At 42.9% G+C, this 14,293-nt stretch overlaps 1 protein-coding gene and 1 long non-coding RNA gene across 2 annotated transcripts; both read right to left on the bottom strand.

Moving 5' to 3' along the window:
• Window positions 1–4,986: 4,986 nt before the first annotated feature.
• On the bottom strand, window positions 4,987–7,918 carry LOC138371959 (uncharacterized). Its single transcript, XR_011230588.1, has 3 exons — window positions 7,710–7,918; window positions 6,982–7,196; window positions 4,987–5,222 (listed from the first exon to the last, which is right to left on the bottom strand). It is a non-coding gene; the product is annotated as an uncharacterized lncRNA (long non-coding RNA).
• Window positions 7,919–7,986: 68 nt separating this feature from the next.
• Window positions 7,987–13,632, bottom strand: LOC138371864 (uncharacterized). Its single transcript, XM_069336901.1, has 2 exons — window positions 10,417–13,632; window positions 7,987–8,774 (listed from the first exon to the last, which is right to left on the bottom strand). The coding sequence occupies exons 1-2, from the start codon at window positions 12,545–12,547 to the stop codon at window positions 7,987–7,989; spliced, it is 2,919 nt and encodes a 972-aa protein (XP_069193002.1). The 5' UTR covers window positions 12,548–13,632.
• Between the last annotated feature and the right edge of the window lie 661 nt (window positions 13,633–14,293).

The raw sequence follows: 14,293 nt of genomic DNA on the forward strand, positions 1-14,293 counted from the left end.
ATGTGGTGATCTCACAGATGTTAACAACTACAGACCTATATCAATCCTGCCAAACTTGTCAAAAAATTTTGAAAAACTAATCTATAAGCAGCTTTACTCATATCTAGCCAAACTCAATATACTTAGCCCCTGCCAATATGGCTTCAGACCCAAAAAGAAGCACTAACGATGCACTTATTAGTATGCTTAACTCGATTCATACAGCTCTTGATAAAAATGAGTTCCCTGTTGGGTTATTTGTGGACCTGCGTAAAGCTTTTGATACTGTCAACCACCAAAACCTTCTTCTTAAATTACATCATTATGGAGTCAGAGGACACTCCCTACAATACCTCAAATCCTACCTTACTGACAGGCTCCAATATGTTTCTGTGAATAATACAATTTCTCCCACCCTACCCATCAACATTGGTGTTCCTCAGGGCAGCATACTTGGCCCTCTCCTCTTTCTCATCTACATTAATGACCTTCCAAATGCCTCCCAACACCTCAAACCAATTCTATTTGCTGACGACACAACCTTCATTTACTCCAGTCCTGACCCCCTTGCTCTAAATGCCACAGTAAATACTGAGCTAAATAAAGTCCATCTTTGGCTAACTGCCAACAAACTCACCCTTAACATTGACAAAACTTTCTATATTCTGTTTGGCAATAAATCCTCTAATCAAATAAATCTCAAAATAAACAATACCCAAATTTGTAAAAAATTAGATGGCAAATTCCTTGGCATTCTCATTGACCACAAGCTGAATTTCCAGGAATTTCCCTGTAACCTACCTTACCCTTCTATTGTCAACCAATGTCTGTTTTTTTTAAGAGCGCTGTTTGTCGACATAATTGTATTTGTGCTGCTTTTTCATCTATGTTTTCATTTCTTGTTTTCATTCTACTCATTATGCTCAATTAGTATTAAGCTTGTCATTTAAGTTTATTATGCCCGAAACGCTTTGCGTAATAGTGGCTTTAGGCATTGTATGTACTAGCTCTACCTATAAGTCAACCAATCTTTGTAAAAATTTATTGTATGTATGTACCTTACCTAAATAAACATTTTATTTTATTTTATTTTATTTTATTTTATTTTATTTTATTTTTATTTTTAAGTTCTCTACTTCTAAGACTTGTGCCATGACTTTTACGCGGAAACGGGTTGTTCTTCGTCCCTCCTTGTCACTTTATGGTCATCCTCTTGAATACAAAGATTCCGCGAAGCTTTTGGGGTTGTTCCTTGACACTCGTTTGTCTTGGTCTCCCCATATCTCTTACCTCCTTGTTGAGTGCTCTAAGGCCCTTACCCTCCTTCGGGTCTTGTCCCATACTTCTTGGGGGGCAGAGAGGCGCACTCTCCTTGCTTTACATTCCTCTCTCGTCCTGTCTAAGCTCGATTATGGTTGCCCTGCTTACTCGTCTGCTTCTCCTTCTACTCTTCGCCGTCTTGATGCTTTGCACCATACTGGGTTGCGCCTCAGTTCTGGTGCCTTTCGTTCGTCTCCCATCCTTAGCTTGTATGTTGGCACTGGCTTCCTGTCTCTCCAGGACCGCAGTGATCGCTACTGTCTTCGCTATCTTGCGCGGTCCTTGCAACATCCTTCCTCTCGCCTCTGTCGTGCTTTAACTTTTACCACTCCTGCGGTTCCTGTTCCTCTTCACCACCTCCCTCTTTCTGTCCGGTTATCTCGCCTACAGGATTCTCTTTCCGTTCGTATTTCTGATGTTTCTCCTCGTGTTGTTCCTTCTTTGCCCCCGTGGAGGGTCCCTCTTCCACGGTTTTGTACATCCTTGACCCGTATCACTAAAGCTTTTACCCCTCCTACGGTTCTAAAACGCCTTTTCCTCGAGCACTTTTCTTCTCACTCCCGCTCCGTTTCTGTCTTCACCGATGGGTCTAAGTCAGCGGACGGTGTTGGCTACTCTGTTGTTTTTCCTGATCGCACTTATATGTGTCGCTTACCTCCGGAGACTAGCATCTTTACAGCGGAACTTTATGCTATTCTCTATTCTCTTCGTCTCCTGCTTTCTCATTGTCAGTCTTCCTTTGTAGTTGTTCTTGACTCTCGTAGTGCCCTCATGGCTCTCGGGTCCTTTAATCCGGTTCATCCAGTAGTTGTCGAGATCCAGCATTGGCTGTTTCTTGTTCACAGTAAATTTAAGTCAGTTGAGTTTTGTTGGGTTCCCAGCCTTATTGGTGTGTCTTTAAATGAGTGTGCGGATGCTGCCGCCAAGGAAGCTGTCCGCTCTTGTCCCATCTCGAGTAAAGGCATTCCGTATTCCGACTTTTACCCGGTTATCCATTCCTCAGTCCTTACCCGTTGGCAGGCTTCTTGGTTGTCTGTTACTGGTAACAAGCTACGTACTCTTAAATGTTGTGTTTCCTCGTGGCCGTCCTCCTTCCACCATAACCGGCGGTGGGAAACAGCTCTGGCGAGGTTGTGTATTGGCCATACTCGCTTAACTCATGGTCACTTGATGGAGCGCCGCCCTGCTCCTTATTGTCCTAGTTGCATTGTCCCTCTTACGGTCGTGCATGTCCTTCTTGAATGTCCTGACTTCCAGGACGAGCGTGTGTCTTGCTTTCCGACCGCCCCTCGCGGTCACCTGTCCCTCGATAGAATTCTTGGTGACTCGGATACTTTTGATATCGTTCGCTTTATGCGTTTTTGTTCTCGTATTGGCATCCTTGGTGATATTTAGCGCCCTCTGATTATTTTGCGTATTTGATGGTGCTATATAGCCTTCCCGGTTTGGTGCCTTCTTTTGATAATTACTTACTTACTTACTTAGGCTACAAATGTTGAATAGCCTGGTCACTGAGTAGCCTGGTCACTGAGTAGCCTGGTCACTGAGTAGCCTGGTCACTGAGTAGCCTGGTCACTGATACTACTTCCCCAATGTATAGAAAACAGGTTATGAAAACACTGTAAATAAATATAAATATTTATTTCTAGTAAATTCGTATATATTGTACAGTGACTTTGTGTTCCTCTGTGGACCAAGTGTGTTGGTATGAGATGTTTACAGGCGTGACCATAACAATAATTATACTATACTGCAGCTTCAAGAGGCATAGATGAGCAAGGTGTAGATGAGGACAGTCTAGCCCATGGAACTACACAAACAGCTACACAAACTCAAAATTGGTCTGGGAGAACAACCCGTCCTCTTACAAATAACACTTTTGGCTCGTATGCGCGCTATGACCAAAAGTGGACGTCATTTGAAATGAAATCAGCTCACGAAAGTGACGTACTGTCCCGGTTACTGTTTGAGTCGTCCGGCTTACTCGAAAACGTTAGGAGAAGAAATTTCAATTAACGTTTTTCATAATGTGTTGAAACTTATGCGAATTTCCTGCCCGTCTAACCTATCAGAGGACCCTTAACTTACTGGTGTTGAAAAAAAAATCTCAAATTTATTTTAATTTTTTTTTTCATTTTCATATTACGTCCACTTTCGGCTATACGGGCAAACGGCCAAAAGCGATGTTTTTTAAGAGGACAGGTTGGGGAGAAACCCTGCTCTGTAGAGTTGGGCAAAATCCTACAAAGATAGAGTGGGATGCCCTTATGGAACTAAACAATAGGACGGACATAGTGATTAAAGTAACCGACAAAGGGGCGACAATGGCAGTATAGGGAACGGAGAACTACAGGCGGGAAGGCCTCCGCCAACTAGATGCTCCCACAAACCATCTGATACAATTCTAGGAGAGGCAGTGGGAAACGCACAAGGAAAGAAGTCGGAACTCGGTACTGACAGTATACGCCAACACAAACGGTACAGAGGGACTCCTCACAGCAGCGGCCAGGGATGCATTCATAACATTTTCACACGCAATACCACCACCATACGGCCTGCCAAAAATACATAAATCATTAAATCCAGATGCACACATAGTCAGGAAGGCCCATACTGAGTGGCTGTGGGGCGTCAACGTGGCCCGTAGATCTGATACACATGGCACTCTTCGCGCCCTTTTGGCCCTCTTGCTGGAACGCCTGAAGGATGTTATGGACTTTCTGGCCAGATCACAAAACCACAGGGAACCTATTCCATTAGGGGCAGACCTTCATCCTCTGGACAGGGTGTCCTTGTACCCCAGCATTCCCCAGAGAGGCACGGTAGATTGCGACCTTTTTCGACACTCAAGGGACAAATCCAAGCAGAACTGCAGGAGGTATCAGGCAGGAGACCACCACCTAGAGCCCTGCTAGAAGAATGTATATTACACATAATGAGAGACATGTTACTGCATTTCAATGGGAGGGCTTACAGGCAAATCACAAGCACTGCAGTAGACGGAAGCACCAGCATCTCAGTGGTGGAAACTTGCGTACAGAGAGTACGTGTTGGAAGAGCTCAGAGAACAGCACGCCCCCACAACCCCTCTACTACCCCACAACCACTGTATCTACTGCAGATACAGCGATGACGTTTTTGGCATGACAGTGAGGCAGGTGAACAAGACCTTCAGAATTTTTTGACTCTTTTTAATGGAGTTCGTGGGAATTTTAATTTTACATTAGAAAGCAGTGAAACGGAGCTGGCCTTCTTAAACACATATGTGTATCTAGATAACAACAATAGGGTGCGGATGGGGATCCGTATAAAAGTTCCAAGCTACATTCATGCCACTCACCATCATTCAAACACTCCCTACTGTACTCACTGGCAATAAGGTTAAAAAGAACAGCGAGCGAGGGTAACAGACTTGAGAAGGTGCTAAATGATCTCTCGAGTTTCTTTTCTAACGAAGATATCCGGACAGGATTCTCAGGAATGCAGAAAGGAAACTGGCATTAACGGAATGACAATCAGTAATTCATACAAATAATAAATGTAACAACATGATAGAGTGATAATACCAACATTGTACGCACCCACTTCGGCAGGGCCGATACGAAGGGAACTAAACATTCCATGAGAATGGATCAACAGGATATATGCAGAACACACAGCGCGGGTCTCCTTCTCATACAAACGGCGAAAAGGACAATTTTCAGCTTACATACCGGTGAGTTCACAATTCTCTATATCCAAAAGTGATAGGCCTAAGGACGAATAAAATAATTACTTTCCCTAGGCAGCTATAAAGGTGCCATTTGTGTATCGGGAATTAGCTCAACGTGGTTGATACGTCTCGGTCTTAAACAGCACTCTGAAAAGGTCTTGGATTGTGTACTGTGGCAGTCGCTCGCCGGAAGTCTCTCCTTTTGAGTTCCCTAGAATCAAATAGTAAGGATATTATTCTCTGATTGATGTCCTATTTGATGTAATGATCATGAGAGCATTAATAAGTTTTCCAAGCACACAGGAGTAGCAAGCCAACGTCGACCAGGAGTAGCAGGCCAACGTCGACCAGGAGTAGTAAGCCAACGTCGACCAGGAGTGCACACACGTGATGTCAAAGTTTGTTGAACCTGCAGAGAGATCCACGCGACTACTCTAGAGGTTGGTGAAATGGCACGCCATGATGATGGTTATTTCTTAAAATGATGGGACTGCACGATGTATATACAGATGAAAGAGTACAGCACTTCCTTCCACCCTGGCAGATAGTACCTTTTGACATCCTGACCCCTGCATACCCCACCAAGAAACTAATCACAAACAACCCTTATGCTCAGCTTGCTGCCAAATTAAACACCATAGAACACATTCACAATATACAAGCTGAAAACAACATAGTACAGACCATATACACTGACGGATTACTCAATACAGCTACAGGGAGGGCAGGAAGTGCTGTTATTGCTCATCAGCCCGATGGCAGCGCAATTCAAAGGAATATCTGAATTAGTAACTGGGCATCCACAATGCAAGCCGAGTTGGTAGCAATACTGGTAGCACTCGAAATTATTGACAATACTGAAGTAGACAGCTTAATTATTTCCGACTCCCTTTCCTCACTACGAGCAATAAACAGTTTGCAATCAAGTAATAACGTGCTTGTCTTGGAAGCTAGACGTAGATATATAAGAATACTGAGCAAGAGGGTATATATAAAAATGTTGTGGATTCCTTCTCACATTGGCCTGCAGGAACATGACAAAGTTGATGCCCTTGCTAAGGCTGCAGTAAATAAAGACAGTATTGAACGGAATCTTGAGTTATCAAATAGGTCCCTTAAAAGTGTCATTAGACAAGAACTCCTGGATGGATTTGAAGAAAGTAGAACTGTGCAAACTGGAACTAGCAGGTCCATCGTTCATCACAATGAAATGTGTGAAGTAAAACATGTGTATGGGGCAAGTAACAAAGTCAGTAGACTAACAGATGTTGTCACAGCTCGTATAAGACTTGGATACAAGTATCTCTGGCAGTTCGGCTTGTATAGGGATCTAGATGAAGTCAAGTCAAGGAGTAAAGTGTGTGGACAAAGACAGGGACACACACTCGAACACTATATCTTGGATTGTAGTAAAATTGAGCCATTTAGAGATAAATCTAAGCTCACTCTGTATGATATGGCAACCTATCTTATTACCATGGATAAATTTCCTGAAATCCTTACACTGTATCCATATTTTGCTTCCAGTAGATAAACGATATATGAGATGAAGAAACAAGTAGTGTATTGTGAAGACTAATAATAAACAGAAGCTACCCTATGACTATCTCCATTGGTCAAACTATTATGTATTAGCGATAAGACCTACCATTAATGTATAATGACTTACTGTAAATGTATAGCTCTTGAAATAGCACTTTCTCTGTAACTAGCTGACATTGTAACAAAGAATCAAAATCTTAGTAATACTACGAAGTTGACTCCCATGACTGGTCTTCATTGTGGGTACTTTAAAACTGGTGTGGAACGAGCTGAAGGTAGTTAACTATCTTGCAGTCCATAATAAACAAGAGGATCCAGGCTGGAGGGACACAGTGCCTCCTAGCCTCTGTGAAATTGTAATTTGTGTTTACCCCGTGCAACAATATTACACATGTATAGTTACCATGATACATGCACACCAAACCTACCTCATAGATGTGTCATCACACATGCATATTGTGAATACTTTTTGGCTCTCAATTCGCTTCTAGACATGAAAGAAGTCCGAGGCCAAGTGAGTCAACAAGCTCCTTGAGGCGATCTTCATCCTCCTGGGGAAGCGAGTCCTTGGTATAGACAGAAAGGCCATCAGTGGTGATGCCCTTCTGGTGGAGGCTTCGTGCTAGGCTCTCCACACCAACACCTGCAGACGGGAGAGCATAATGAGGCACACACCTGAGACATACAAGAGTTGTTACATTCTTGTACAGCCACTAGTACGCGTAGCGTTTCGGGGAGGTCCAACGATCCTCGCCGCGAAGAATCGTTGTTACAACCAAGTACACATTTTACTGTTGAGTTAAACAGAGGCTACAGTTAAGGATTTGCGCCCCAGTAAATCCTCCCCGGCCAGGATACGAACCCATGACAAAGCACTCGCGGAACGCCAGACGAGTGTCTTACCACTACAACACGGAGACTGGTAGATCTGACAAACTAGTTAGACCTGACTAACTCACACAGCAAACTTTAAAATCAGCGAAATATAATTTGCTCAACTATCACGTGAGACTTAACAGCCCCCTAGGCTATTCTTGAAGCATTACAACAAAATAAACTAATGCAATATAAAGACACTGAAGGTTTTAGCGTCAACTCTGAGGAATTCTAGGCTTCCACACACTCAAGATAACCAAGTTATTAAGAATATACTTACTAGTGAGGTGAGTATCAGCGAAATCAATTTCAAAATAGAACCCTTTACTGGATTCGGGACACAGTTGACGAGCCAAGTCGCAGCACCAATCGATGTCAGGGCTGTCATCTGTGAGGCAGCGAATTACTGACAGACGTAGATAGAGGAGTGGATATGGCAGTCTGGCCAGGGTGGCTGGGTCCATGATGTCGCCCGTGGCATCTAGTATAATATCTGTAGGTGCACATTTGCATGTTATATTGGTCAATTCAAAATCAAAACAAAACCTTCAGACACACTAAGATGTATCTTCTGTTCTCATTGGTGGACATGATAAACACTGGGATGTATCTCCTACTCTGATTGGTGGACATAATAAACACTGGGATGTATCTCCTGCTCTCATTAGTGGACATGATAAACACTGGGATGTATCTCCTGCTCTCATTGGTGGACGTGATAAACACTGGGATGTATCTCCTGCTCTCATTAGTGGACATGATAAACACTGGGATGTATCTCCTGCTCTCATTGGTGGACATGATAAACACTGGGATGTATCTCCTGCTCTCATTAGTGGACATGATAAACACTGGGATGTATCTCCTGCTCTCATTGGTGGACGTGATAAACACTGGGATGTATCTCCTGCTCTCATTAGTGGACATGATAAACACTGGGATGTATCTCCTGCTCTCATTGGTGGACATGATAAACACTGGGATGTATCTCCTGCTCTCATTGGTGGACATGATAAACACTGGGATGTATCTCCTGCTCTCATTGGTGGACATGATAACACTGGGATGTATCTCCTGCTCTCATTGGTGGACGTGATAAACACTGGGATGTATCTCCTGCTCTCATTGGTGGACGTGATAAACACTGGGATGTATCTCCTGCTCTCATTGGTGGACGTGATAAACACTGGGATGTATCTCCTGCTCTCATTGGTGGACGTGATAAACACTGGGATGTATCTCCTGCTCTCATTGGTGGACGTGATAAACACTGCGATGTATCTCCTGCTCTCATTGGTGGGAGAGAGTAAACAATGAAGGCACAATAAGACAGTCCATCCTCCCGCTTACACAACATTTAATAACCATATAGTCTGTGCCATATAGTAACCATATTTTGTTGGGTTTGCCTGTGCTTGTGTGTTGGTAGCCCTCCTTGGGATCGAGCACTCCACAGCTGTTGACCTGGGTGAACTAAACGTCTTGGTGGCGAAGCGTTTGGGTGCTCTGTACCTTATTCACCATGGGCCTCCTTCCTCATCTTTTCGTGTGTTTCTCCCAGCCCTTCCATCACTCCTTGAGTGCGTGGGGCATTTTGAGGCTGTCACGGACCATGTTTGTTTGCTATGGGGGTTTCCCCAGATCCTGAATTTACCTGAGGGCCACTAATACTAGTGGCCTCGATGAGGACAGGAAGCCGGGGGTTTGTCAAAGGTCCCCCCATTTGCCCTGATGATCTTTTGCAGCTGTATTTTAAAATTCAGCAGGATTTTGGCGTTTATGGCTTCGGCGGGTAGGTGGTTCCACAGGTTTACAACACTATGATATGGGTGAAAAAGCATCTCCTGTTTTCTGTCCAACATTGTGGTTTATTGAGCTTGAATCAGTTGCACCAGACACGTTGCTCGGTGCCTAGTGCTTGTTCCTAGGCAATCCAATGGTTTCTTGTCATGACCTATCTCCTGTGATACGGTTTTGTTTTCTTGTTGTGTGTGGGTGAGTTAGGTCGGAGAGCCTGGGACCTGATGCTGTGTCCTAGGTTCTAGGGATCTGTCAACCCCAGGACCTGATGCTGTGTCTCAGGTTCTAGGGTTCTGTCAACCCCAGGACCTGATGCTGTGTCCCAGGTTCTAGGGTTCTGTCAACCCTAGGACCTGATGCTGTGTCTCAGGTTCTAGGGTTCTGTCAACCCCAGGACCTGATGCTGTGTCTCAGGTTCTAGGGTTCTGTCAACCCCAGGACCTGATGCTGTGTCCCAGGTTCTAGGGTTCTGTCAACCCTAGGACCTGATGCTGTGTCTCAGGTTCTAGGGTTCTGTCAACCCCAGGACCTGATGCTGTGTCCCAGGTTCTAGGGTTCTGTCAACCCTAGGACCTGATGCTGTGTCTCAGGTTCTAGGGTTCTGTCAACCCCAGGACCTGATGCTGTGTCCCAGGTTCTAGAGTTCTGTCAACCCTGGGACCTGATCCTACCCAATCCCCCAATATGTGTTCCTAAGCCATACAACTGCACCACTGTAATCACTCCTTTCACCTTATATCGTGGTTGTAATTTTGAACGCAAATTTTACTATAATGTATCTATTAATAACCTCAAATTTTACTACAATGCACATATAAATTTTCTTCAAATTTTCTTACAATGTACCTGTTAATAATATTCTTCAAATTTTGCTAGAAATTACCTACTTAAAATTATCTGTTAGATTAAGGACCTGTCCAAAATGCTATGCATGTTAGTAGCTTTACAAGGATGTAACAACGTCAATGCTATGTACTCTCATAAACCCAATGTATCTTGTATATAAATAAATAAATATATCAAAGTAAAGTTTACCATCCTTATAAACAATATTTGGCCTTAGTAAATGTGTAGGTATATATATATATATAACCTAAGTAAAGAAATACATACTGTTCTTATTGCTAGTAAGTCATGCACAGTCATGCACAGAAGTAGAGAGAATAAATGATGATGACAATACTCACAAATGTTATTGATGTGTGGAAGATGTGGCATGTGATCTAGAAGGATGGGCAGCTTCTGTAGAGTGACACGCAGGTATAGACTGACTATGCTGTCTGGCAAGCTGGGAATGGCTTTCTCAGACAGGTGGCCAGCAAACTCCTGCAAGATACATTCGCTTCCCGGCGCTGTCAAAGTTTCCAAATATACGTCTGAGAATTCGTCATTTTCATTGTGGTGGTAAAAGAGAAATAATGATAGAATGATCTTCCTTTTAACTAGCACTGACATAAGAGGACTGATCTGGCTGAGTTGTGGTTTACTGTTGATGACAATAGAAAGACTCCTAGGTTTAAGGGTCATCTTGTTAAGAACAAGTGGCAGGACGTCACATGAATTAGCATTTTTTATATCCCAGTGCTTTTGGTCAGACAGCTCCTTGACGACGGCTTCGATGATGTGCTCATTCATGTGGGACTCGACTATATGCTTTAACACCTCATCTTCGGGTTTTGCCATGTCAGTTACCTGAGAGGCAAACTTGTGTTCCAATTTACGGGCAATCATTACACCTGTAATATTGATTAAGACGTTCTGGTATTTGGCATGATTACTAATTACCCCATCATGCGTCTTGCCTTCTCCCTCTAACATAACATCATGTAATAGGTTTGGTTTCCTCCATCCATCTATGTAATGGCTACGCGCTGGTTGGCCGCCTCTCTCCTTGTCTGCCTTCAGCAACTGCGCAAGCAGGGCCTTGCTGGCACAGTACTCCTGGTACCTGGAGTGAAAGTAACCATAAACCCACACCAGTTTGAGACCTCGACGAGAACTGGTTCTTGTAAAGTAGTTGGACAAGACCTCCTCGTGTGGGAGCTTCAGGGCTTTACATTTCAACTTAATCTCTTTTACCGTGTCCGGCTGGAGATCAAACTCCTTCCTCACGATCCCTCGTAAACTGATCTCTTCAAAGAATAACAAGAACTCGTCACATTTGTCTTCGGGGTCTTCCACTTGTTTGATCTTGAGTCTGGATATTAGCTTGTCGGTTATGAAGTTGTGGATCTGTTCGTAGACTTCGGTGCTCGTGGTGAGCTTCTTAAAATCTTCTGGAGTCTCGACGCACAGGAGCGCCAGCAAGGTCAAGGTGAGTGGTGTGTTGAGGTAATCTCCAAGTAACTCACTCATCTTCTCCAGCCTCTGTGTAAACCTGTCTTCGGTGGCTTTTTGCTTGCTCTTGTCAGTCTCCAGTGCATTGATGATTCTGTTGACGTATTCCAAGCGAAGTTGTGGACTTATGCCCAAGACGAGTATGTTGTAGCGAGTTTTGTTGGACGGGATGAGCAGTGAGAGGTCTTGATCCCAGCCTGGACGTGTAGTTATCACAAGCTTCACATTCGTGCCAGGGAGAGGCAACAGCTCCTTCAGCAACTTTTCTGAGTTCTCATTGACCTCGTCGTAGCCGTCAATTAAGACTAATATGTTTAAGCTCAATATTATCTCCTTAAACATCTGGAAGTCAACATCTGAGTGGAGCAATGTTTGAGGCAGCAAATTGTTGATGAGATCATCGATAGTATTAAGATGTCTGTCCCTGCACAATACATAGAAAACAAGGTCCGCAGTGTCGAGGTGATGTATGGCCAAAGGGTCCCTTACCCACTTCTCAAGGATGAGCTTGAGTAAAGTTGTCTTGCCCATACCACCTTCCCCCGTCAGGAGGACACACTGAGGCAGTCTTCCGTCCTCTCGTGTGATAGTCAAGAGGTCTTCATATTTGATGTCCTGAACCTTGGGTGTGTGGGAAGGTCGTACACCTATTGCGGAGTCTTGAACAAGCTGCAGTCTTGTAAAGGTGTCACTTGGGTCGTGTTTAATGTTGAGCAGGAGCCAGGGTGCGGGCTCAATCTGGTACAGCTGTCGGTACCCATCAGTTAGCTCCTGCTTGCTGTTCTGCTTAACCTCTTCTATTATTTGTGCTTTGAAGAGTTTAATCTCCTTGTGAAGCTGATCCAGGTGTGTGTTATCCGCGGGATCCAGTGGTTCTCTGATCTTTTCTCGCAGTCCTTCAATATACTCGGTGACATCCTTGATCACCTGGTCCACTTCCTGGCTGTCTCTCCCACCCCGGGCGCCGGCCACTCTCAACATCTCCTTCAGTAAGTCATTAAGCTCAGTTAGCGTTGTCTTCAGCTCGTGCTATGTCATCTTCACGTGTTCATGTGCCAACGTGTTTCGGTGTTGTTTCAACTTATAAATGAGGTGTTCGAGTGATGGCCCGAGAGTGATCCACGTGGGGTCATCAGCATCTGCCAGTCCACACACGCGTTGCAATAAGCTGTATAATAAGGTGATATCAAATGTATTTACAGTAGTGACGTCGATGGAATTGTCGAGGCTATCCCGTTGGTGAGCATTGAAGGCCTTCTTGTAGTCGGCATTAGTGAACCCAGGGGTCTGAGTGATGTAGGAATTTATTGGGTAGCTTCCCTGGTACAACCACACAAACACACTACCTAGTGCATCTCGTCCGGCCTTAGTCACAGCTAGCTCATACCGTAATCTGTTGAGATCTTCCTCTTGGACTACTGCGGCTTGCGTCAGGGCGGCCATGTTGGATTTTATAATTTGCTCAGAACAGCTCTCGGTGAACCCTCGCTAGAATTTTGTTATTTGCAAAGTGAAATGTTGTCCAATAGCTTTACAAATGACCAGATAGTATTTAATGAGTTTCATTGTTTTGAAACAGAATAAATTTGTAAAAATTTCACAAATCTCAAAACTTTATCCAATAAATATATATATCAATGATTTCCTCATGTGCCGTGAATACCATACTTAAGGAAAGACATTTCATTAGGTGTGTGAAGACCCCGGTGGCTTCTGTTGCCTCCTGTTGTGGGGCTTTCTGATAAGTAGACTTATCTCTTCACATTGATACTTAAAACATATTTAGCTGTTCACTGTAAATATGGTCCAGTGTCATAACAGAACCCTCCAGAGCATGAAGAAAAATTTACATGTAACGAGAGAGAACTTTGTGTCGTACGAGCACATATATGTTGTCTTTCTTTTCTATAAGATCTTATTTCCTTTCTGTAAGATCTTATTTCCTTTCTATAAGATCTTATTTCCTTTCTATAAGATCATATTTCCTTTCTGTAAGATCTTATTTCCTTTCTGTAAGATCTTATTTCCTTTCTGTAAGATCTTATTTCCTTTCTATAAGATCTTATTTCCTTTCTATAAGATCATATTTCCTTTCTGTAAGATCTTATTTCCTTTCAGTAAGATCTTATTTCCTTTCTGTTAAATCTTATTTCCTTTCTGTAAGATCTTATTTCCTTTCTGTAAGATCTTATTTCTTTCTATAAGATGTTATTTCCTTTCTGTAAGATCTTATTTCCTTTCTGTAAGATCTTATTTCCTTTCTGTAAGATCTTATTTCCTTTCTGTAAGATCTTATTTCTTTCTATAAGATGTTATTTCCTTTCTATAAGATCTTATTTCCTTTCTGTAAGATCTTATTTCCTTTCTGTAAGATCTTATTTCCTTTCTGTAAGATCTTATTTCCTTTCTGTAAGATCTTATTTCCTTTCTGTAAGATCTTATTTCTTTCTATAAGATGTTATTTCCTTTCTATAAGATGTTATTTCCTTTCTATAAGATCTTATTTCCTTTCTATAAGATGTTATTTCCTTTCTATAAGATCTTATTTCCTTTCTGTAAGATCTTATTTCCTTTCTATTAGATCTTATTTTATTATTATATTTATGCAGATTGCTGAATTATTATGTTCCATAACTTACACTTCCTCTTGTTTCAAAACAAGTTACTTGATAATATAATATTTCTCGGTTGGTCACTTGCCTTTTCTCCTCCAAACGTGTGTTGAAC

The sequence above is a fragment of the Procambarus clarkii genome, chromosome 37 (genome assembly GCF_040958095.1).
Source record: "Procambarus clarkii isolate CNS0578487 chromosome 37, FALCON_Pclarkii_2.0, whole genome shotgun sequence".
NCBI classification, from domain to species: Eukaryota; Metazoa; Arthropoda; class Malacostraca; order Decapoda; family Cambaridae; genus Procambarus; species Procambarus clarkii.

What these genes read in the sequence shown, in the direction of transcription:
- LOC138371864 (XM_069336901.1), bottom strand. Translation starts at nt 12,547, where the DNA reads ATGTTGAGAGTGGCCGGCGCCCGGGGTGGGAGAGACAGCCAGGAAGTG. An exon ending in TCCACACATCAATAACATTT is followed by an intron (nt 8,775 to 10,416) that starts GTGAGTATTGTC and finishes ATGTTGTGTAAG; the next exon opens with CGGGAGGATGGACTGTCTTA.